Source organism: Chrysochloris asiatica, unplaced genomic scaffold, assembly GCF_000296735.1.
Source record: "Chrysochloris asiatica unplaced genomic scaffold, ChrAsi1.0 scaffold00048, whole genome shotgun sequence".
In the NCBI taxonomy this organism is placed as follows: Eukaryota; Metazoa; Chordata; class Mammalia; order Afrosoricida; family Chrysochloridae; genus Chrysochloris; species Chrysochloris asiatica.
In genome coordinates, this window is record NW_006408566.1 from 9,837,279 (window position 1) to 9,854,106 (window position 16,828).

General features: G+C 40.7%; 1 protein-coding gene and 1 pseudogene across 1 annotated transcript in view; both read left to right on the plus strand.

Moving 5' to 3' along the window:
• The first annotated feature begins 790 nt into the window (after positions 1-790).
• On the plus strand, positions 791-1,108 carry LOC102836064 (annotated as a pseudogene).
• Positions 1,109-6,934: 5,826 nt separating this feature from the next.
• Positions 6,935-16,828, plus strand: part of JAK1 (Janus kinase 1) — a 65,503-nt gene continuing 55,609 nt past the window's right edge. The window contains exons 1-3 of the mRNA XM_006862458.1: positions 6,935-7,000; positions 9,116-9,314; positions 16,034-16,157. Coding sequence (XP_006862520.1) covers positions 6,995-7,000; positions 9,116-9,314; positions 16,034-16,157 — 329 coding nt within the window. The 5' untranslated portion in view covers positions 6,935-6,994. The remainder of the gene's footprint in view (positions 7,001-9,115; positions 9,315-16,033; positions 16,158-16,828) is intronic.

Genomic DNA, 16,828 nt, shown 5'->3' on the forward strand with positions numbered 1-16,828 from the left:
TCGAGTCGGTTCCGACCCATAGCGACCCTGCACAGGGTTTCCAAGGGTGTAAATCTTTACGGGAGTAGAAAGCCTCATCTTTCTCCCGCGGAGCGGCTGGTAGTTTCGAACAGCTGACCTTAAGGTTAGCAGCCCGATTCGTAACCACTACGCTACCAGAGCTCCTTTAGATGAAGAAAAATATTGTATCAGGATTAAAAGAAGACTCATTGACAAGCTACAGTGAGCAGATGATGCAACCTTGCTTGTCTGGACTTAAAATACATGCTGATGAAGATCAAAGATGACACCCTTCACTATGGATTACACTTCAATGTAAAGAAAACAAAAATCCTCAGAACTGGACCTATTAATAGCATTAACATAAATGGAGAAAAGATGGAAACTACCAGAGTTCATTTTGCTTGGATTCACAATAAACACTCATGGAAGCAGCAGTCAAGAAATCAAATGAGAAAAAATAAGCAGCTTGTCATCCTGAGAGGAATAGAATGTAGCTGGTCCCACGAAGCCATGACAGAGGGTACTCTAGCCTCATTTGAAAACAAAGTCGACCTGGGATTTATTTAGTACAGTGGGGCCAGAGCGAGGATTATCGCGCTCTGGCCAGCTGCAGCTGCGCAGATCCCATTTCCGCCCTCGCCTCTGAGACGCTGCGGAACCTTCTGTCATGGCGGCTGGGCTGTTGTTTTTGTGTGCTGGCTGCCTTTTGGTGGCAACACACAGATTGCTAGGGCTCCCGGTTGCCCGTGTCCACTGGGAATCCAGAGCCGTAGTTGCACCGCCCCCCATGGCGGGGAAGTGGCCGCTAGAACCGACCATACGTTGGCAGGAAGACCGAGATCCCGAGAACGAAAACCTATACAAGAAGAACCCAGAGTCCCATGGTTACGACAAGGATCCTGTTGCGGACATCTGGAACATGCATGTTGTCTTCTTCTTTTGCTTCTCCATCGTCCTAGTCCTTGGCAGCACCTTTGTGGTTTATCTGCCTGACTACAGGATGCGAGAGTGGGCCCGCAGGAAAGCTGAGAGACTTGTGAAGTACAGAGAGGCCAATGGCCTCCCCATCATGGAATCCAATTGCTTTGACCCCAGCAAGATCTAGCTGCCATAAGACTGACCGATTGCCGACTGGGACTCAGGAAGCACCACCCTCACCACTCGACCCATCCTCCTTTTTTCTCCTTAGAATACCTAATTAAAGAGACTGATAATGAAAAAGAAATAAAATGACATCTTGCATTAGGCAAATGTGTTGCAAAATAACCAGTTTGTTTTTGTTGTTGTTTTTAATCTAGTTTGAGGACTGAGGTGAGCCTGACCCAAGCCATGGTATTTTCAATCACCTCATATGCATGCTAAAAGTTGTACAATGATTAAGGAAGACTGTAGAATAACTGATGCATTTGAATTGCGATGTTGGCAAAGGATATTAAAAATACCATGGACTGCCAGAAGAACAATCAAATATGCCTTGAAAGAAGAGTAGCCAGAATGTTCCCTGGAAACAAGGATGGCGAGACTTCGCCCCTTGTCCTTTGGACATGTTGCCAGGAGGGACCAGTCCCTAGAAAAAGAGCAAGACCCCCCAACAAAATGGACTGCCATAGTGGCAGCAACAGTGGGCTGTATGTAACATCAATTGTGAGGATGGCACAGGACTGGACAGTGTTTCTTATGTTCTGCACAGGGTCGTTATCAGTTGGAACCAACTTAAGAACATATAGCAAATAAGAGTCACATACCCACAATATTTTATGTTAATTCTTACCCTAGATTTTAACCATCATTGTATATGTGTTTAGCATTGTATATATGTCTCTGCCAGTAACATTCCAATGATTGTAGCACTGGAGTCCTGGTGTGGCACAAGCATGTTTGTGCCATAATCATTAGAATGGCTAAAATGAGCCATCTGAGAAGCAGTAAGGGGGGATTTCACTATTGTTAAAAGAAGAAGGACCAGGGGTTGAGTACGTCCTTTGGACACTGAGATCCCAGCACATTTAATCTCCTTGAAACATGCAGGAGCAGCAGCAGTACCAACATCCAGACCATGAGACAGCAGTGGGCCTACCAGTGTACAAAGCCAAGCAAAGCTGAGTGACTTAGGAGACTTGCTTGCAGAGTTAATTGGAGGAGCTAGGTTTGACCCACAGAACTAGAGCCAAGTGCATTTAGGCTAAGGTTTATGGTGGGATAGTATACCTGGAGTCATTTATCAGCAGCTCTAAAGGAGCTTTTTCACATTGACCAGGTAGAGAGAGGCCTACCTGTGGGCACAGTTGAGGAGAGACTATCCTGACTGGAAGAACTATGCCCTGAGTATTTTCTGATCCTGTTAACTTCCCTAATAAACCCCACTATTCTGTGAGTATGGTGTCTGAGTTCTGTGTGGCCATTACAATGGATTGTTTAACCCAGCTGAGTAGAGAGGACTTTGGGAGTGATGTTTGGTTCATTTTTTGCAATTACATTTATCCTTCCCATTTTCTAAATGTCTTGTTTTCATTTGGGATAGGGATTGAATCCCAGTGAACTACAGGGTTTTTTATGGTTCTGCCTGATCGGTTTTTCGAGTATTCATTGATAGACTTCATAATTGAATCAAGAAATCAAGTGGAGTTCATTTCTTGAGTTGATGCAAAGCATTTATAAACTGATATTTTCCTTTTCTACCTGCTCTAAAAATAATATACTTAGATCACAGTCCCTGGCTAATTTTGAAAGGAGTGATATTTGAATGAAGCTAGTACATACATACTTTTAACAGCTTAAAAGCACTTGTCATCCTGAGTGAGCAGAGTTGTTATTTTATATAAATGAATCAGCAGTTTTAGATTTAAAGTGCCTAGAACCTCAGGTTTTGAATGCTTTTTATTTTTATCATCAGAATGTCAGTTTCATGAGAGCTGAGATTTTGGTTTGTTTGCTGAATGTACTATTCACTTAGTAAATGTTTTCATTGTTATTGAATCAGCATATTGAACATCGTGTTATTGTTGTTTTTAGTTGCTGTGGAGTCAGTTTCAACTCACTGACCCTATACACAACAGAACTAAATTCTCCCCGGTCCTGTACCAGCTTCACAATCATGCCATGTTTCCATCTACTGTATTAGTCCATCTTGTTGAGGGTCTTCCACTTTTTTACTGACTTATCCAAGCATGATGTCCTACTCCAGGGACTGAGCCATCCTGATAGCATGTCCAAAGTACTTGAGATATGAAATCTCACCAGTCTTAATTCTAAGGAACACTCAAATTCTAAGGCTGTTCTTCTTCCAAGACAGATTTGATCATTGGATCATCTGGCAGTCCATGATATAAGGGGCTTCAAAAAGCTGATGGAAAATAAGAATTTTTAAATAGTGTAATTTCCGTGAACTTTTGGACGCCCACTCATGTGTTCAATATTCTTCATCCGCTTCATAATTCATATTATGGTGGTCAAGACCTTGGTGGTCTTCCTTAATCGTTGTCTAGCTTTCACATGCATATGAAACAATTGAAATGCCATAGATTGGGTCATGGCACAGTCCTAAAAGTGACAACTTTTATTTTTTAACACTTTAAAGAGATCTTTTGTAGTCGATTTGCTCAGTATAATATGCCACTTGATGATTTGACTACTGCTTTCATCAATGTTGATTTTGGATCTAAGTAAAATGAAATCCTTTACAACTTCAGTCTTTTCTCCATGCATTATGTTGCTTATTGGTCTAGTTGTGAAGATTTTTGTTTTCTTTATGTTGAAGTATAATCCATATGGAGACTGTATTTCTTTGATCTTCATCGAGTGCTTCATGTTCTTTTCATTTTCAGCAAGCTAGGCTGTGTCATCTGCATATCACAGGCTGTTAATGAGCCTTCCTCCAGTCTTGATACTGTGGTGGTGGTGGTGGTTGTGTGCCACTGAGTCAGTTCCAACTCATAGCAACCCTGCATAGGGGTTTCCAAGGATGTAAATCTTTACAGAAGCAGAAAGCTTCATCATTCTTCCAGGGAGTAACCAATAGATTTTAACTACTGACCTTGCAGTTAGCAGCCCAGCTCATAATCCACTACTCTATGAGGGCTCCTTCTGATACCATAGTATAGTCTTTTCTTCTTCATAGAATCCAGCCTCTCAGATGATTTGCTCAGCATACAGATTGAATAAATATGGTAATAGGACCCTTCCCTGAGATACACTTTTTGTGACCTCAAGCCATGTAATAACCCTTTGTTTTGTTTGAACAACTGCTTCTTAGTATATGTATAGGTTCCTTATTAGCATAATTAAGTGTTCTGGAATTCCTAGTCCTTGCAATAGTCAACATAATTTGTTATGATCCAACAATCAAATGCCTTTGTATAGTAAATAAAATACAAGTAAACATCTTTCTTGAAGCATGGTGGCTCTAGAGGAGAAGCCGTGGACTGTGAACCACAAGGTCAGAGATTCAAACCCATTAGCTGCTCTAAGGAAGACAGATGAGGCTTTCTGCTCCCACAAAGATATACAACCTCAGAAACCCTACACAGGGTTGATGTGAGTTAGAACCGATTCAATGGCACATAACAAAAACAAACATCTTTCTGGTATTCTGTACTTTTAGCCAAGATCCATCTGACATCAGCAATGATATCTTTCATGGTAATTACATGTTGTCTAGAAATTGCATATTATTCTGTTACTAATACAGTTTTCTCAAGATGTTTAATCTCTAGGCTAAATTTTATAAAAGGACAAATATTGTTGAGACCAATGTAAAAAGTTAAAATATTTTTTTAATAAAAGGAACAACCTGTGATAGTTACTGTGGGAGGGGGCGGGAAAATTATTCACGAGCTCAAGGTTAGACACATGTTAACATGGGTGACAGGGCAGGCAGTATACAACAAGAGGAAGGTTGGCAGAGGAAAGATGAAGGTAGCTGGCGACACAAGGAAGAATGTAGTAATTAAATAAATAGAGGTTGTTGTTAAGTGCCATCGAGTTGATTCCAACCCTTAGTGACCCTGTACAGGGTTTCCGAGGAGCAGCTGGTGAGCTGGTGAGCTTGAACCACCAATCTTGAAATTCAAACAGCTTTGCAGTTTGAACTGCATTAACCCACAACGCCACACGAGGACTCATAAGTAGAGGTTGTTGTTGTTATTGTTAAGTGCTGTCGAGTCGATTCCGACTCTTAGTGACCCTGTACAGGGTCTCCAAGGCTGTAAATCTTTACAGGAGCAGAAAGCCTCATCTTTCTCCCGTGGAACAGCTGGTAGGTTCAAACTGCTGACCTTGCAGTTCGCAGCCCGATTTGTAACCACTACGCTACCAGAGCTCCTATAAATAGAGGTAAATACTGTTAAATGATGGTATATGGAGGGGGTTGTAACCATTGTAATCAAGCAATGTCTGTGATCTGCTGAGTGTAAAACTGGTGATGTGCTTTGTAAACCTTCACTCAATTCACAATAAAACATTCCCCCCCAAAATACTTGACAGATTAAATCTTCTAAATGTAGTGTTTGGGACTCTGTTTCTGAGCAAGACATTAGTATGTAGGAGCCAGAGTGACACAGATGCTAACTGCTTGGCCTGCCATTAACCTAAAGGTCAGTGATTCAAACCCATCAGCAGCTCAGTAGGAGAGACAACTAGTGCCCTGCTTCCATAAAGAATACAGTCTAGGAAACCCTAAGAATCAGCTCAACTCTGCCCTGTAAGGTTGTTATGAGGTATGAGTTGGAATAACAATAATTTCAGATTATGGTTTTGATGCAGGGCATCATTTCTATTCATGTCAGATAGCCACATCAACATTCCTGCTTGCATCTTTTTCATAGTCTGCCACCTTCTCTTCTGTTTAAGTCTCTCCCACTATAGGGTAGCCTTTCCCAACTAGCCCTCACCAGTGTTTGTCGCCAGAATTTGGAAGCAGTACAGAAAATGATATTGTGCCATACTATTGATTTTAGATTGCTTTCTGCCATTTAATGTGGGTCATCTCCCGTCTTCAATTGTAAGACCTGTGGGGAATGTTGATTTCCTAGCTACAGTGGTGATCCAACCTCTTTTTTTCCCCTCCACTGCATTGGAATGCCACAGACTGCCAGGATTCCGATAAAACACAATCAGTATTGACTTGAAAACCACTTTCAAATCACTAAGGGTAGTTCTTCTTTGTGAAAATATTTGATTCCACTATTTAAAAAGAATTTATGAGAAGCAACAAGGAGAGTTGTTAAAGCACTGCTGAATTAAAAAAAAAAAAAAAAAAAAGGTTTTAGTGTGGAGAGGTAGTTGGTGGTAAAGATGAGACCAGGATAATTTTATTACTACAAAACCAACCTGATAGCCTTACATATTGTACATTAGACTTTTGGGTGAGGCCAAGGTCTTTATTTGCTATCTAAATTTCCCATAAGAATGGCTCAAAGACTATTTGGTGAACTGAAAGCTTGAGTTACATGTATTGCTAGGAACTCTTCCTTTTACCATACCATATTTTCTTTTATTATTAAAATGAGGCCCAGGACAGTTGGTGGTGAAAGGATGGGATTCTAAAGGAAAGGGGAATGTGGAGTAAAGGCACATCTTTGGGTCACCCGAGCTCTTGTTCATACCACAGGGGAGAGGGTGTTGGCAGAAAGGGGCACAGTCTGCATTTAAGCTACACGGCACACTTTATGCCTGGAAGCAGAAGTCCCCGGCTTTCGTTCTCAAAGTAGTGAAAATTATATTTTCTTTGATGGTTACACCTCAACATACCTTTTTGTCCTCTCGAGGTCCCCATCAATCTTTTTTTTTCCTTCCTCCCAAATGCTTTTTCCTGCTTGTTTACTGTATGATTTGTACTACTTCCTTAATGAAAGTGTTCTCTTATTTTCTGATGCAGTTACCTCTATAGCTAATTTATTTATTCCTCTTTATCCTTAGCTCGGCTCTAACTGGACTTAGGAAAGTGGAAAAGAAAATCAAGGTTGCTTTTGGGAGACATTAGACAACCGAATAAATGCAGGTACGTAGATTTGCATATTTTATTAAAAGGAGGGGAAAAAATGTCCAGCTTTTTAAAAAAAGAATAATGAAATTGTGATCTTGGATGATTAGGACTGTCTGCATTTATTGTCTTTATTTTTTTTAAATGCACATTTTTAGTTTTGTTCATTTTGAAAGTTGAGTGTGCAAGTTAACAATTTTTTCCCAAGAGTATGAAAACAGGTAATACAAGTCAAAGTTCCCATGTAATCTCTCCTAGGTAGTGGCCACTACTAGCAATTTGTTATGTATCCATCTAGATTTTTACATGCATATACATAACCAAAAGGATCATACTAGACTTGTTACACTTTGTTTACTTTGCAATATATCATGTGTATCTTGTAATGTTGGTTCATATCACTTTATGTCAGCCCTTTTAATAGCTGTATAGTATTCCCTATGACAGTATAAATATTTAGTGAGTCTTCTGTTGTTGAACATTGTAGGTTGTATTTCTTTTTACTGTTTCATATGGTCCTAAATCTTCCATAATTATGTATACCTGCCTGATTATTTATTTCCTTAGGATTTCATGATATAACACTTGTTGAATTCTTCCATGTCATGTATGTGAAGAATCTCAAGGATAAAGCTTTACCTTACATTATAAAGCAGGCTTTTAGCACTTTATTTCCCTCCCCCCCCCATCTATTTTCAAATGGGATGGGGTAGGACAGGGCAGAAGTTAGTACTGGAATATAAAATTATTTTGCCTGTTGAGTTGAATCTCAAGGTAAGTTCTGAATCTCAAGGTAGTCTCTCTGCCTTTACAGAATGTTCTTGAAAGATTCTGTTTTCCAGTTTTATTTTGTAGACTAATTACAATTGAATGCTTCTCAGTTTGTCACACTGAGACGTATCTGGCCTATGCCTCTCCTTTCAGCCTCTTATCTCACCAGAGTGGCATATAGACCAAGCAAATGAATTTGGTGAAGGAGAGCAGTGACTATGGCCTACCCTTTATGACTTTTCTTGTTTGGAGATTTTCCTTAGATCATCCAGCAAATACTCATTTTGGGCTAGACTGCGTGCCAGCTACTGGTGATATAGAGATGACTAATACAGTCCTTGTACTTTAAAAGTTTCACAGTATGGGGGAGGAGGAACAGAGAGACACATGAATAAGATGGCCGGTCACAGTACAGTGTGGTCAGTGCAGTGTGGGGAAGTTTGGGAGCTCAGAAGAGAGGGCATCTAACCCAGGGGTCTGGGTAGAGGCTTCGAGAGGGCTTTCTGGAGGAAGTAATATTTGAGCTGAGTTCTAAAGATAGTCAACGTTTGCCATGACAGAGCTGAGCTGGAAAGGTATTCCTGGTAGAGGAATCCAAGCAAAGGCAGGGAAATGAGAAATGGCATGGTGGGGTGGAAGAGCAGTGGGCAGCTTCGTGAGTTCCAAACATATGAAGTAAGAGGCTGGGAGTTGTAGACGATGAAGCCAGTGGGGCTTCTGGGTCAGGTACGGGAGGACCTCTGTTCTGAAACCTAGTCTCTAAGTAATTGGAAGCCAGTAGAGGATGTGATGTCTTATTAAGACATCACTTGGAGGTGCTAAGTCAACGTTGGCTTGGGAGACAATAGAAAAATAGGAGTCTGGGGACAAGAAAATATGTAGGTGATATGAAGAGAAGAAAAACATTTTTCATGCCCTTTCAAGCATATGTTGTTTAGTGAGGGAAACAACTAAAATTAAAGGATAGTGTGATCCATGACATAGGTACATTCAAAGGTTATGTGATTTCCGTGGAGGTTATTGTAGTAACTAATCCATAATGTAGTGTTTCCTGAATAGGCCACATTTTCCAACTCCAACATGTATGTAAATAATGAAACCAAAATTGGGTCCTATCTAAAATTATTCTGATTTGTGAGAATATGGCCTGGCTGCAATTAATTACCTGGTATGCACCATTAATTATTTTCTGTACTTTCCATCTCTCATAAGCTCTGATGTGTTTAATTTGGGGGGCTGAAACAGACAGGGAGAAGCCCTTGTCCAGTAATTATGTCTGCTTCTTAACTCCATAACACCTTTTGCCACTAGAACTTTTAGCATATAAGAGTGACTACAGCCTTTATTGTCCTTCCACTGCAGTATCTAAATATAAAAGAGGACTGCAATGCCATGGCTTTCTGTGCTAAAATGAGGAGCTCCAAGAAGACTGAGGTAAATCTGGAGGCCCCTGAGCCAGGGGTGGAAGTGATCTTCTATCTGCCGGACAGGGAGCCCCTCCGGCTGGCCAGCGGGGAGTACACGGCTGAGGAGCTGTGCATCAAGGCCGCACAGGAATGCCGTGAGTACAGGGCTCAGGGAGGGTTTCAGTGGCAGAGCATTCCAGAAGCAGATCTGAGTGTCTCTCTTCCTTATAATGTGGCTGACTGGAAAGAGGTGTGGACTCTGGGAGCCGGGGGCTCCATCTGCCTCTGTCACATTGCGTCCACATGGCCTTAGACCTGTGATTGATTTCTCTTCTGATAGTTTCACTTTCTTCAGCTCTTAAAAAACACAGCAGTCACCGTCAAGTCACTCCTGACACATGGTGAGCCCGTGTGCGTCACAGTCGAACTAGTGCTTCTTAGCATTTCCCATGGCTGATTCTTCAGAAGTGGGTCACCCAACCTTTCTCCTAAGGTGCCTTTGGGCCAGCTTGAGCTTTCAACCTTTCAGATAGCCAGCACGTTGTACTAACCATGGGACACCACCCCTGGACGCCTCTTCATCTGTAAAGTAGCCCTGGTCCTGCTCTGTCATGCCTGCACTGTGGGGTCCTAGGGAATGGTGCTTCCCCTCATCTGTAAGACAGGTGTAATATCAATACTAACTATATATAGTTAAAGCACCTGCCACAGAATTACTGGCTCAACAAGTAACATCTCTGGCGCTTGACAAAGATTCAATGTTTCTTTTGTAAATTTGGATGCATTCTTCTGCTGTGGGAATGGGAATACCCTCTTCTTCCTACTTCCTACACTCCCACCTCTGCCCATGCTGAGCTGAAGTGAGAAACTGAATTTCTCTTTGTAGCTTGGTCAGGGTCAAGCTGCCCAGTTGTGAAAAGGACACGGAGGTTTTGAACAGCACAATCTTTTTTTAAAAAATTTAAAGTGAGCCTTGTCCTGTTAAACATAACTTACCACACGCAGAGAAGGTGGAGAGCCAAACTAAGAAAATAAAGACCTTTTATCTGTCCTTTAAACTTGGACTCTTTAGGCAGGTTTTGCCTACCTAATTTTAAATGACAAAATTGAATCAGAATTAAGAATTGAATAAAATCCACTTAGATTGTGATGATAGTTGTACAACTCTGTAGATATACTAAAATCAAGATGCACGCTTAAAATGGGTGGATTTGTGGTATTTAAATTCTATCTCAGTGACAGTGTTTTTAAAAAGATCTAGTCACACAATTTTTGATGATGAAGGAACTAGCTATGGTGCCAGAAAGTCTGATCCATCTTTATGTCATCTTTAACCCTGAGAACAACTCTGCGTGGATTGTACAGGTTTTCAAAGAAACACCTACCTTGTTAGTAGAGCTTGTCTATGAAATCCATTTTCTTCCTGATATGTGTTTTTCTATTGAAAATGATGACTTTTTCTGTTGGGGATGTTTTAAATAGTAGAGTTCTAATAAGAGAGAAGGGAGAAGTAGGTGTTGTATAGAAAGTTACAGTAGACCTTTACTGACTAACATAGCATGAAATAAAATGGTGCCAAGTTATAGATTATCAGGGGAAATGCAGTAATAATGGTAAAGTGATTTTGAATAGGTGGCAAAGTCTACAAGAGACCAGCATTAGACAGCAGCTTTAAAGGTATTTTAGTATTACCACTAGCTGTAAATTGGAGCTTCTGTTTCTCTTCAGACTCCATTTTTCCGTGCTCCTTTCCCTTGAGATTTGGTTTATCCGCTTAGCCAACCTATCTGTCTTTTGTGTATGGGCTACAAGCTCAGCTAGTTTGCTAGCAGGGATCATTTTTCTAGAATGTTAGGGGCTATAGTTACTGGGGGCTTTAGTTACTGCTGCTAACGAGGATGACATCAGAGAGCCCCAAAGCCTGACAGGAGATGAGAGAAGTCTGGACTTAAGGGCATTCACTATGGGGGCATTAGTTTCCAAGTCCAGGCTGTGGAGATGTATGTGTGGTGTCTCTTCTGTAACTGACTCATGGAAATGTTGCAAAAGTGTATTCATTTAAAAAATGTCTATAAACATGGAATGCCGCCAATTCTTGTATCTTCATTGTTGTTATATGTATGTGATAACATGGGTGGCAGTATTGTTTTCTGTTTTTCAGCAGCATCTGGTAAAATTCTTTCCTTAAGCCCTAGTTGTTTCATCCCTTTAGTAGTTCTATCTTAGTTAGAATCCCAACTCTGAATTTTGTTAACTGAGTAACCTTGAATAAGGGATGGCATCATAGGATAAGCTTGGCAGTTCAAGCCACTCCTTGGAAACCCTATACAGGGTCTCTGAGTTAGAACTGACTTGGTGACATTTAACAACAGCAACAACAACCTTGATTAAAATACTAAACCTCAGAGACTGTCATTTCTTTATTTGTAAAATGGCAAAAAATACTGACATCATTAGAAGTTAGTAAAATTAAAAGATAATAAGTGTAGTGCATTTTAGTCTGATCCTTTCTTAGGCAGGGTTCTCTAGAGAAGCAAAACCAGTGGAACATATAGATGTATAGATGTAAAGAGAAGTCAAGGAAATGGCTCACAGTTGTACAGTTCCAAGTCCCCAAGAAAAGAAAGCAAGCTTTTCCTGCTTGTCCATTATATTGGGATCCTGCCACACCCCCAAGGGAAAATTCTTTCAATTGATTGGTTGCTCATAGCCAATCACCATAGAGTCAGCTGTGCTTGTATTAAGGTTTTACCATGTGGATAAACTGCCAAATCACTGTGTCCAGTCAAGTGGACACAAAACCTTAACTATCACAGATGCCTTCAGTAAATGTATAGTATTATTATTGGTAAGCAGTACTTTTCTACAAAAAGGTATCTTTGATCTCTCTAGTAATACTGTTAGAACCAGACCTGTGCTACAATTATAGATGGTTGCATTATTACAAACGAGCTCTGCTTCAAAACTATAGTGTGTTACACACGTCACCGATAAGGGGAAGTGAGGGAAAAACAACAATGAAGCAGCGAGCTAAGCCCTACAACGTTCAGTAGACTCCTGTGAACCCGGGTGGAGACCTGGTCGGCCAGCAGTGTGGCAAGACCTAGGGACTCATGGGCTCAGAGTCAGTGACACAGCCACAGAGGACTAGAGTGGAGAGTGAAGCGTCCAGCTGACAAGAACAGAGGGCATATGCACAAGAACACCCACACTTGCAGATAATACCCACTTGACCTGGCTCCAATGACTGGATGATCAGAGCTCAACCTGAAGAAGAAAGAAGAGGAAAAAAGCATCATCTGATACAATTTGATGAACTTGACATACACCTATGGATGCAGTAGCTCAAAAGAGGGACCAAATCTATACACCAAGGGTCATTCCCACCCTCTCCATACACAGAGTAGACAGGGATGGGCAACTTGGACATTGGCTACCCAAAATGCAGGTGGGGGTGGGGTGGGGACTACAAAGGCAAGAAGTGACTGGCTTACAAGCTTTCAAGAGGGAACCTAGATCCACAGGGCATGGAGGAAGGTAGAGTCTCCAGTGAGTAGTATCCAATCTGTCTAGGTGCGGCTGATGAAAAGAAATGCAGATGCGTCTCTTGTGATGCAATAGTGAATAATTGTTATCAGGACTGATTGTGAGGGTTGGAAATGTAAAGGTGGACATTTTACAGCAAGGAGGGGAGTGTTTAACTTTTCAGTCTAGGAGCGGAGGGCCCTGGGACCATCAATGGAGAAGAGCTGAGAGCGGGATCCTACCCAGAGAAGCAGTGAAGCCTGAAATGGACAGAGATGATGACGCAGAGAGATGGAGCAGCTGGGGACTTGAGATCCAGAGAGGGAAAAGAGCTATGTGCTGACGACCATGGGTGGTGGGGTGGGGGGCAGGCTTGCAGGGTATACCCTTTGGTTGGTTGATGATGCATGGATGGGATTATAACTATGGCAATGAAACGATATATGATAGAATGAATGTAAAACTAATGGTCTCCCATGTAAACTATCACATAATTCACAGTAAAACATTTATTTAGAAAAAAACAAAAAAAAGGAAAGGTCATGATAACCCTTGTTACTTTCCTCCTTTTGAGGGATGGATGAAAATGTATGTCCCAGTTTTGTGGCAGTTTCATTTTGTGGTAGCCCAAAGCAGACGTTGTTGTTTAAATTTCAGAGTCCAGAAAACGTACAGCATTAAACCCAGAAAATGTACACCATGTCTTTCTTCTTACACATTATGAAGTTTGGCCCAAAGCTTTTTCTTAATGATGTTTTGTAATTATTAGGTATTAATCTTGATGTTTTCTTAAAATTTACATTCTTATAAATATGTAAGTTGAACTTAAACATTCTTATGTAAAAAAAATATATAGTGTGTCAGTGCATTCAGATAAGGATATGCCAATGATATTATAAAGAAATAATACACTTTTAAGGCCAGCCCACAGAAGTCAATTTAAGAACGAACAACAATAGTGTAGCTGAGACATAGTTCAGTTAACACTGATTGTAGAAGCTATGTGTCCATATTCTGTAGAGAAATGCTCTTTAAAGTTTAGCTCCATCTTTTCTGTTTATAAGGGAGGAGTATAACATCTGAGGGGTTACCTCTCAAATTTCTGGAAAGGCACAAATTGAGACATTCTGGAGAGGACATCCAGATGCCAACTTCTTAACTCATTGTCTACATGGCAAGACCCCTGTCTAGGTGGTCAGAGGCCACATTGAAGGCTCCGTTAATGCCAGTCTCACTTCCGAGCATCTGACTTGGAAAACAAATGCCAGTAATCTCCTCTGCTCCCATGTTTTATGGTTATTTAAGTTCTCAGCATCTTAATTTGGGGCTTTGCACATAAAAGTATCTGTATTCGTTGTCACTGGACTGATAAACAGCGTTCTTATCAATGGAGAAAACATTGAAGTTGTCAAGGACTTCATTCTTCTTGGATCAACTATCAACACTTGTGGAATCGGCAGTCATATGAAATCAGACGACATATTGCATTAGGCAAATCTGCTGCACAAGACCTTTTTAAAGTGTTGAAGAGCAAAGATGTCAGCTTGAGGACTAAGGTGCACCTGACCCAAGCCCCGGTATTTTCAATAACCTCATATGCATGCGAAAGCTGGATGGTGAAGAAGCAAGACCATAGCAAAATTGATGCTTGTGATTTATGGTGTTGGAGAATATTGAAAGTACCATGAGCTGCCAAAAGAACCAATAGATTCATTTTGGAAGAAGTGCAGCCAGAATGCTCCTTAGAGGCCAAGATGGCAAACCTCTTCTCTCATACTTTGGACATATTGTCAGGAGGGACCAGTTGCTGGAGAAGAATATCATGTTTGGTAAGGTAGAGGGTCAGAGAAAAAGAGGAAGACCCCCCTGAACGAGATAGATTGGCCAAGCACGGCAACAGTAGTGAGGTTGGCCCAGGATCAGGCGGTGTTTCGTTCTGCTGTGCATAGAGTCGCTATGAGTCGGTACTGATTTGATGGCACCTAACAACAACAAGAAGTTCACAGTGTCTTAATTTGGGGCTTTGTGCATGAAAGTATCTATAATTGTTGTCACTGCCAGTCACCCCACCTGTACCCCCAAAATCTAAAAAATCACTGCCGTACATCTATTCCAGTTCATTGTGACCCTATGTAGGGTTTCTGGAACTGTAAATCTTTACAGGAGCAGACAGCCTCATCGTTCTTCCTCAGCACTGCTGGAGGGTTTGAACTGTGTAGGTCTGTGTCATTTTGCTCATGGGCTCAAGTGAGTGAAGAGGTGTTTTCTTGGCTTCACAAGCTTCCTTATCTTTTACTATCATTCTTGAATTTAAGAAGGCAGATGGTGGGGCGGGGAGGCGAGACAGCACTTGTTGACCTGCTTTGTTAAGCATATATCTTCTTTTTCATTTGCTACTAATAAAAAATATTTATGATAACTATACAGAGTACTTAAAAAGTATATTTATTATTAATGGTAATAGACTTTAATTACTGACAAAAAATCACTTTGGATGTTATTTATTCTAACACACATTTCTTATGCTACTGCCAGGAACTTTGCATATCTAATATATAACCACAGCATGTTAGAACTGTTTAAACATTTTATTGTTTAAACAATTGGGGCTTTCCAAAACTGCCAGAACATTTCTAACTATGATTAGCAAGGTGTACCTCAGATGGGTTCAGATGGCCTTTTTCTTTCTTAAACAGAGCTTGAAAGGACTCCATCAAAAGACACCATAATGAGAAAATAGCATTAGATTTTTACTTTCAAACAGTCATAATCTGGTTTGTGGCATGCTGGTGTGGCACTGTAGGGTAAACACTGGACTGCTCATCACATGATTGGTGGTTCAAACTCACCAGCTGCTCCTCAGAAATCCTGTATAGGGTCCTTATGAGTCAGAATCTGCTCAACAGCACTAAACAGCCATCTGGTTTGTCAAGAGGTAGTAGTATAGACTGGGGATCATAGTGGCTCTGTATGATAAGCACTGCACTACAGATTACAATGTCAGTGGTTTGAGCCCACTAGTTGCTCCATGGGAGAAAGATGATGCTTTCTGCTCCTGCAAAGATTTACAGCCTTGACAACCTTATACAGGGTCGCTATGAGTCAAAACCTACTCAGTGGCATTTAACAACATCAGTGTGTACTCTTGGGAGCTGTAGTTCTTGTTTCTTAAAACCTGCCTGATTAAACATGGTTGGAAGCCACATTTGCCCAAGAAGAGATGAATGAACTGGATTCTTTTTGGATGAGATCATTCTTTATTTCTGCATAGGTTATGCTTTGGAAACAAATGGCCAGATGTATTTCTCTTTAGTTTCCTGATGTGTTCTTTACTCCCCACTTTTCCCAGGTATCTCTCCTCTATGTCACAACCTCTTTGCCCTGTACGATGAGGACACCAAGCTCTGGTACGCTCCAAATTGCACCATTGTTGTCGATGACAAGACATCGCTCCGGATCCACTACCGGATGAGGTACAGAAAATACAGAGCTGTGTCTGCCTGGCTTCCTCGTAGTGTGAGGGCTGATGGTCAGCCTGGTTATAGTCATTTTTTTAATAAATAAATTTTATATTTTTTTAGTATTAGAAAAGACTTTTTGTCTGATATAATCCAAGATGAGTTTTATGTCCTTTTCTTCCACATTTTGGAAAAGAAATCTGTATGATGGAAAGGGTATTTTTGAGTAGAATCAGTATCCTACAGCTTAGGTTTTTAAAACTATGGCTCATGGTTATGAATTTAATTTAGTGGGTTGTAACCAGAATATTTTAAGGAGCTCTGGTAGCATAGTGGTTATGAATCGGACTGCAAACTTTACAGTCAGCAGTTCGAAAACTACCAGCTGTTCCGTGGGAGAAAGAGGAGGCTTTCTGTTCCTGTAAAGAATGTACAGCCTCAGAAACCCTGCACAGGGTCTCTATGAGTCAGAACCGACTCCACGGCACATCACAGCAACAACAACCAGAATATTTTAAAGAATGAATAAGAGAATAAGTTATATCAGAAGTTATTACATATTCTAAGGCTATTATTTTAAAAACTTTTTTCCCATCAATATAAATGTACATACTGGGTCTTAATGTAAGCTATATTATTAAGAATTCTAGTTTAAAAGCTTGAACACTACTGAAATGATAAGATAG